At 40.7% G+C, this 8,683-nt stretch overlaps 2 protein-coding genes across 2 annotated transcripts; one reads left to right on the top strand and one right to left on the bottom strand.

Moving 5' to 3' along the window:
* Positions 1–943: 943 nt before the first annotated feature.
* On the bottom strand, positions 944–1,828 carry LOC118736075. Its single transcript, XM_036466180.1, has one exon. The coding sequence runs from the start codon at positions 1,826–1,828 to the stop codon at positions 944–946; it is 885 nt and encodes a 294-aa protein (XP_036322073.1).
* Positions 1,829–1,916: 88 nt separating this feature from the next.
* LOC118736074 (vegetative incompatibility protein HET-E-1-like) lies at positions 1,917–7,288 on the top strand. Its single transcript, XM_036466179.1, has 2 exons — positions 1,917–1,932; positions 6,693–7,288. Exons 1-2 carry the CDS (start codon positions 1,917–1,919, stop codon positions 7,286–7,288), a joined length of 612 nt encoding a protein of 203 aa, XP_036322072.1.
* Positions 7,289–8,683: the final 1,395 nt, after the last annotated feature.

Genomic DNA, 8,683 nt, shown 5'->3' with positions numbered 1-8,683 from the left:
AATGTCAGGCTCTTCTTCAGCGACATGGAGTGCCTCCACTCGTCGAGTTTCTGGGGCGTTGATATCTCGCGTTGAAGATTTTGGCCAGGCTTCGGTGGGGCTTGTTAGCCGTTCCGGACCATTCCACCAGAGGGAGGAAGCTGCTAAATCAAGGGGTTTGCATCCTCTGGTTCCCATATCAGCTGGGTTGTCCTTGCCGCGCACGTGTCGCCAGGTGGCGTTTCCACCTAGGTCGATGATTTGCGCAGTGCGGTTGGAAACAAATGTTTTCCATGTATGGGGCGGTTTTTCTAGCCATGCTAGAACGATTTCGGAATCCGACCACATGATAAGCCTTTTTGTGGAGAGATTAAGATGGGTTTGGACGACCGCGACGAGTTTGGCTAGTAGGAGGGCTCCACACAATTCGAGACGGGGTAGGCTGATGGTTCGTAGGGGTACTTTGCTTTTAGCTACCAAAAGACGAGAGGTTACTTGGGTGTCATGGGTACTACGAACGTATATGGTGGCGCAATATGCCTTTTCCGAGGCGTCGCAGAAGCCGTGGAGTTCAACATGACTATCGGGGATATAATTTACCCATCGAGGTATTTGGATGTTTGAGATTGATTGTAGATTATTGGCGAACTGTGTCCATTTTGTTAGACGGAGGGGTTTGACCTGCTCGTCCCAGTCAGTCCCGTCAAGCCATACCTCTTGTAAGAGAATCTTGGCTTGCATCATTATCGGCGTAAGCCATCCTGCGAGGTCGAAAAGTTTCGCCGCAGATGATAGGATTTGCCGTTTTGTGTTCGCGGATGATGCTGGGATGGGATCAACTGTATAAGAGAAGGAGTCAGTGAGGGCGTTCCACTGAATCCCCAGAGTCTTCGTAGTGCTTGCCTTTTCAAACTCGAGGAAGTTGGTGTCCAGCAAATCTTCCTTGCTTATGTATTTCAGGATATTAAGATGGTTGGCAATGATTTTGTTCAAGGGAAAACTGGCGGATTTTAGGGCTTGGATGACTTGGAAGAGCCTGGGTAGCAGTGAGCAGGTCATGACTGCCAGATAGGATGTCATCCACATAGGTTTCTTTGGTTAATATGAGCAAAGCCAAGGGGTGGGTAATTTTTACGTCTTGTGCTGATTGGTGGAGAGTGCGTATGGCTAGATAGGGAGCACAATTAACGCCGAATGTGACGGTTTCCAGTTTATAGTCTTGTATTGGACTTCCTGTGGATGCACGAAAGATAAGTCTTTGAAAGTCTTGGTCTTCTTCGTGTAAGAGTATTTGGCGATACAGTTTCTCCACATCACCATTGAAGACATATTGGTAAGTGCGCCATTTGAGAACTAGTAGCATCAAGTCGGGTTGTAGGGTCGGCCCGGTATGCAGAATATCATTAAGCGAGTTGCCGGTGCCCAATTTCTTTGATGCATTGAAGACAACTCTTACTTTCGTAGTTCTTTTTTCAGGCTTTATGACTGCATGATGGGGAAGATAAAAGGAGAAGTATTTTCTCTCTGAGGTTATCTCATACGAACTCGACGGTTCCATATGATTGAGGGTAAGATATTCCTCCACAACACTGTCATAAAGATGTTTTAGATCGCCTTTCTTGAGAAGATTCTTCTCCATACTGAGGAATTGTTGCAAGGCTGCGGTACGAGAATATCCTAAGGCGATTTTATCAGGAAAGCTTGACTTAAATGGGAGTCGGACTATATAACGTCCTTCAGCGGTGCGGGCCGTTGTTGATCTATAAAAATCTTCACATATCTCGCCTTCCGGGGTGATGTTTTCATATTTTGGAACTTCTTCTAAGTCCCAAAATTTTTTGAGTTCCATATTCAAATGCTCATTGCTGGCTTCTTCTACCTGAGTAGAGAAAGTTGCAACTCTTTCTGGGATCTGGCCGCTCAAGATCCAACCGAATATGGTGTTCTGGGCAAGTAAGTTGCGAGAGACTCTTTTAAGCCCATCAAGCATAATTTGGGGAAGCATATCGCTGCCAATAACCAGGTCGATTTGGGAAGGAGAATGACAGTTAGGGTCTGCTAAATCAAGATGGGACCATTTCTTCTTTTGCTCAGAACTTATATGGAATTTTGGAAGCAACTTGGTTAATTGGGGCAGTACTATCGCTTGCGCTGGGATTTCGCGCTTTAGATCAGAGCTGACTAAGACCAAGGAGCACAACTTGTTTGAGGTCTGGACAATTTTTCCGCCCATACCAGAGATCTCGAAACTCGAAGCTTGGCAGGGTAGCCTTAGTCTAGACTGGGCTTTCGATGAGATAAAGGTTCGTTTGGAGCCCTGATCAATAAGTGCTCTCAGTTTGAAGAGCTCGCCTCCATGTTTTACATGGACTATCGCAGTAGGGAGGAGTACTTGGTTTTCATTATCTGCGTAAAGAGATTGTACTTGATTGGAACATTGGGGGAGCTCGTCTTGGATTTCCGAGCGGTCTGGCGTTTGAAGGTTAGCAGAAGCTGTCGAAACCTGAGAACTGGTTCTCCGCGGTTGTGGTTGATGGTGGTTAGGCGTGGAGGTTACGTCCTTGTGGAGAGTTGTGTGATGCCTTCTTTGACATTTATAACACGTCCGGTCAGATGGACAGTCTTGGAGGGTATGCGTGGAGGAAAGGCAGTTAGTGCACAAGTTATGTTCCATCACAAGTTTTTCGCGATCGTTTATGAAGAGTATTTTATATTTGAGGCACTGACTGAGGGAATGGGTTTGTTGTTTGCAGATAACACAAGCGAACTTTCTTTGTTCTGTCAGGTGTGATTGGACCTGAGAATGGGATCTATTTTGTGAACTTTGGGTTTGTAGTGGTTTCATAAATGGTCTAGTATGGGATGGTGGTGGCCTTTTATAGTTATTATTTGCAAAATTAGGCTTGTCCTTGGGTGGTCGCCATTGGTCGACCCTTTCAACTACCTCGTATCTAGTGGTGAGGAACTGGTTCATTTGGGACCAGTTGGGAAGATCTTTCCTTGAGCTTAGAGACTGTTCCCATTAAGTAACCGTGTTCTCGGGGAGTTTCGAGGTAACTAAGTATATTAAAATGGGATCCCAGCTTTCGGTGGATACATTCTGGGCTGCCAGGATTTGGAGGCAGTTGTTAACAGTGGATTGAAGCCTTTGAATGTCTTCACTGTTTTCCACTTGAATTGGCTTTAGGTTCATTAGAACTCGAATCTGGTTGTCCACTAATACACGCTTGTTCTCATATCGGGACCGGAGAGCTTCCCATGCCAGCTCGAAATTGTCATCACTAAGGGCGAATTGTTTCACGATCTGGCCGGCTTTACCTTGTGTTTTGTACCTAAGGTGGTACAATTTTTGCGCTTTTGTGAGTTTAGGGTGGTTTATGTAGACCACCGTGAACATGTCACGGAAGGACGTCCATTGTTCATAACCCCCGTAAAAGACCTCAGTATCACAAGGAGGGACTTTTAAGCCAAAGTCAGATTCGTCTTTGGGTTGCGACGTAGAGTGCGCAGGCATGGGAATGCTCATTTGTTTGAGGAGGTGGAGCTGGTCACCGATTTGCGCTTTGGTGTCCTCATAGGTGATGAGGCATGACCGGTATTTGCTGTAGGCACAAGTTTTAAAATCTTCAGGGAGGTCATGCTCATCTGTCTCTACTACCCTATCATACGAATTTTGCACTCGTGTCCAGAAATTGTCTAAGTTGGCACTTTTAATATTTTGGGCAGACTCAGAATTATCTTCTAGTTGGGTTGATCTAAATCGTGTGCAATAATCCATAAAATTATCAGTCTCTTCTATGAAATTAGTGGATGAGACCGAAGGTTTCGATTTTTTTGCGGACTTTCCACTTGAACGCGTCGCGGGTTGTGATTCGGTGGAAGCGCTTTGACCTTTTTCGTCATCACTCATTTTGGGGCTTTTTAACTTGTCTTCGGTGTGGGTTGCTAATAACATCAAACATATGAGAATTTACGGCAGTGTGAAGGTTATTACTTCAAATATGTGCCGGTTTTGAATTTAAAATCACGTTTGAAATGCAAAGATCAGAGCTTTTGGACAGACACCGAAAAATCAAAAAAGAGTGATGTATAGGACACAAATTATGCACAATAAATTCCAATAGCCGGGTTAAAGCGAATCAAAAGCGAAAGAATCAGGGGTATATTCACGACCTGTCCGCACTGTTAGCAAACTTATTTGTCTTTAACAATATCAGAAATCGCAATATTTAAATGTGTTAAGATTTCGTGTTTACGCGCGTACTCACGCTGTAGGCACAATTAGTTATTGTATAGTTATTCATATGTAATAAATTAATAAAACGAGAATAAATATAATTTTACCCGCTGGGATGAGTTTTGCCCCACTATATGTATGCTTTCAAATTGTTTTCTATGTATATATGTACATTAGACTGCATCACTCCCCATACAAAAAAAAATCGGTACTATTTTTCCATTGGAATTATAAAATCTATTATATTTTAAAACGTCCACCAAAATATTTCGGAAAAATATTAAAATTTAAGTGAGCTGGACCGATTTGAAAATACCTCCAAAAATGGAGTCTTTTATGAATAAAAATAGTTTCTTAAAGATTTTTTTTTGAAAAAATCCCCTCAAATGACAAAACGGTTTAAGCTTAAAAAATTTGCGTAAAAATATTTTTTAAAAATTTAAAAAAAAATTTGAACGGAATCGTGATAATGAGATTTTTGATGCTGTTTTTAACTTTTTTCAAAGACTGGTATAAGAAAAACTTGAATAACTAAGCCTAAACTCTCCCGATTTAGACTTGTGAGATATCATTGGAAAGGTATTTTCTCACCCTTTTTATCTCTTTGCTAATAAACTCATTCAAACGATGGAAGAGAAAGGTAGGATGAAAGAACGTCATTCAAAGTTAAATTAAGATGTGTTGGTATTCGAAAAAACAAGATGGGACTCGAATGACGTTTTTTTGGCCAGAAATAAACACAGTGTCAAAATACCTTTCTACTGAGATCCCATAAGTCTAAATCAGAACATTGTTGTCCCAGTTATTCAAGTTTTTCGTAAACCAATCTTTGAAAAAAGTAAAAAACAGCATCAAAAATCTCATTCTTACGATTCCGTTGAAAGGATTTTTAAATATTTGTATGCAGATTTTTTAAGCTTAATCTAATTTGTTATCTGAGGGTACTTTTTTAAAAAAGTTCTTTAAGAAACTATTTTTATTCATAAAAAGCTTCATTTTTGGAGGTATTCTCAAATCGGTCCAGCTCGCTTAAATCTTAATATTTTTCCGAAATATTTTGGTGGACGTCTTAAAATATAATAAATTTTGTAATCCCGGCGGAAAAACCGCAACTTTTTTTGGTGATGCAGTTTAATGCACATATGTGTCATTGGCGGAACGAACGAACTTGGAACGGGAAAGTACTTGGATGGGCCAAGGCAATGTGCAAAAGCACCCTGTTTTCGCGTTAAATATATGCGTATGTATCAAGTATGTAAGGATATTATTGCAATAAATGTGCAATTATGTGAGAAATAGCAAATTCGAGTTTTACACGATTTTATTTTTTCTTATGTACATACATATGTATATGTGTATGTGATTATGTGCATATGTACTTATAATCGCATATATGGTTCACACTAAGTTTGTGTGTCGTTTACGCGAAAGCGGGTAGGTTAACTTTTGCCGAAATCTACCGTCGACAAGCGGTATTGCAAAAAATTTTGTCGTTCGCCGTTAAATTTTTCTTGACTATTGAGTCTATTTTCCCGCCAAATTTTTTATAAAATATATATATGTAGATATGTATGTAGCCGCAATATAGGGAAATTAAGAAAAATATCTTTACTTACGGCTTTTGTGGATACTTATGTAGGGTTTAAGTCGCTGGTTTTTGATTCTCGGAGAGAAGGACCATTTACAGCCGCCTTGGCTGTAGCTTAGGCAGGGGCTATCCTCAGATGGGTGCTCTAGACGTATTGGTCGACACGGCCTGGGAGGCGCCAATGGCTATGGGGTATGCGGGCAGGCGATGGAATGCAGGCGTCGGTTTGACTGCGTAGACTGGCAGGCGGCGGAGGTGGTTGCAGACGGATCGGCAGATGTCTGGTAGAACTGCTGGCAGGTTGGCGGTTGTCTCGTTAGCGCTGGTGAGTCGATCGTGGGCGTACACTCGACGGATGGCAGAACTGCTAACGATTGGTCAATAGGCTATTTATAGCCCCTTAACGAACATAGAGGCTTCTTGAAGAGTTAAAAGATAACGCAACGCACTATAGAAACTACTGTCACTCGAGCGATTCACGGAACCTTTTGGTTTTGACAATAAAGACTCGAAAATGTTCAAGTTCACGATTTATGCATAAACATAAACTTTATTGGACGCTTCAATTCGTATAACACTTTAAATTCATGCGTACAAGGGTTTTATGTGATTTAATGGAAAATTGGCTAAAATTAGGCACCGCCGGTAGTCGCGTAAAAGGGCTCAGAATACGTTTTTACAGCTCCGAAAAAATTGTCGATTGGAAACGAAAAATCAGATTTTTTCGTTTTTTATGTATTTGCACACCTATACATACAGCGCTGAGTCTGTAAGCTACTGTCAAAGGTGCTGAATTTCTGCTGACACCGGCGTTACCATACAATGGGGATTCATTTGTAATATTCGATTTACACTTCAATTTTAAATTACAATTTCAATTTCAAATAGATATTTCAAGAAAGTTAAATGTTTTGCAAGTAGGTGCGGCGGGGCTCGCCTGGACAGAAGTAGATGCACAAAATCCAATGGCGCATCAAACAGTTGTATTGTCGGTGGCGTGTGAGAAGGACTCGCCGTTCTACGCTGCCGGAGCGGCAGATGGTAAAATTGTTTTTTGCACAAATAATGGTCCGGTGGGTGCTGTAGAGGCTGATGGTTCAGTAGAATATTTAGCATTTTCGCCTTCCAATGACCTTAAAATAGTAGCCAGTGGTACTTTGCAAGGACAAATAGCAATTTGGGATTTTGCAAAGTATAATTTGCGCACATTATGCGATCACACCTTTGTAGAAGGTGACAATTCCAATGAATTTCAAGGTGGCATAACGCGGCTGAAGTGGCTCAGTGGTCATACGCTCATGGCAGCTACAATGGATGGCAATGTGATTGCTTTTGAAGCGCGTTCTGGCGCACGCACATTTACGCTCGAGGGATATATGGCGGAAATCTATGAAATGTGTTATAATCCACATGAAAACGTCTTGTCAACAGTATCTGGGGATCATCGAGCGAAAATCTTTAATATACCACAGCTGGGCGATTAATTGCTTTAGAGGCAATAATAATTCGCATTGGCTGTAATGTTGCAGCAAATTTTGCTAGCCGTACAGCAGGAAGTTACTCCGAAATTGCGTCGCAAAATCTGTGAATTGGTTGCTGGGGTTGCTCGCAGTTTCACTGACGAAGATGGCAAAAAAATCAAAATCAGCACATCTGGTGTTGGTGGCCAACTTACTATAAGGGATCTCGAGAATGGACTCACTAATTCCATGAACAACTTAAAAATTGAAGCTTTACTGATCAAATTGTATTCTACGTGTACTTTTGTTAAAATATATCGAATTTAATGATTCAATTTGTAATGATTTTAATTCATTACACTAGGGATGCACCGCAGAGGTGCACGCAGTCGACGTCGCGGGCAAACTGCGCGCACGCGAGTGTGCTTGGAGAGGTGAAGTGAGCTGTACGGAGATGGCAACGTATACATATTAACCACTACACACTTATTTTCAAGTAAAAATGCGTGTATGTATGTGCACTTTTGCGACAACTGAGCCAGTGTGGCATCAGGCCACCAGAAAAAGCCAATTTTTCCAAAACAAAAGCGCCAAGTTTTTATTGTCATGTTTAATAATTTTTTTGATTCAGTAAAAAGTGTATATACATATCCATTTCCTCACGTTTTTATTAATAAATTAATTTCAATACATTTATAGCAACACAAAACATATTTAATTTACCTATTCCTCACATTTTATTCAGTAAAGGAATTCCATCTTAATGTAGAATATTAGTGTATAGTGTATACATACATACATATGTACCTATGCATTCGGTGTGCTTAAATTAAAAAAGCATGACTAAATAACGCACCAAGCATTGAATTCCATTTATTTTGGCTTTTTGGTTTCCCAAAAGTACTAAATTTAGTGCAATATGCACGACCTTGGCAACAGTGAGCTGAGCACATCAATGCTCAAACAGTGATGCCAGACCAAGTACTGAGTAAATGCTCTATGTAAATTTTTCTTTTAAAGCAAAGGTTCTAATTGGCGAGGGTATTGATTTTTGGTTCTTACATAGAACACTGATAAGATTCACAAACTTATCTTAGGACTTAATTAAAATAATCAACATTATTTGTAGACGAATATATTTGTGTTCGTATGAAATAGTAGCTTATGTCGGGAGGCTGGCTTTAGTAAAATGTACCATTTCCTATATTCTTTAAGCCACAAGAAATTTTTTAATGAAACTTTATACGAATATTGACTTGCTAGCATCGCCATTAACATTACCGTCTTTTACGTTTATTTTCCATGAGTTCTTCAACGACTCGGCGCCAGTGAGTCTTTCGCAATAGTATGCTGCGAATTATTCATTATACTAAAGCCAGTCTTCCGACATAAGCTACTATTCTATACGAACACAGATAT

This window comes from Rhagoletis pomonella, unplaced genomic scaffold (assembly GCF_013731165.1).
Source record: "Rhagoletis pomonella isolate Grant_MI unplaced genomic scaffold, Rhpom_1.0 Rhpom_scaffold_00003, whole genome shotgun sequence".
Taxonomy (NCBI): Eukaryota; Metazoa; Arthropoda; class Insecta; order Diptera; family Tephritidae; genus Rhagoletis; species Rhagoletis pomonella.
This window is presented reverse-complemented; position numbering and strand designations above follow the sequence as displayed.

Coding starts and splice junctions, on each gene's coding strand:
- LOC118736075 (XM_036466180.1), bottom strand. CDS start 1,828: ATGGAACTCAAAAAATTTTGGGACTTAGAAGAAGTTCCAAAATATGAA.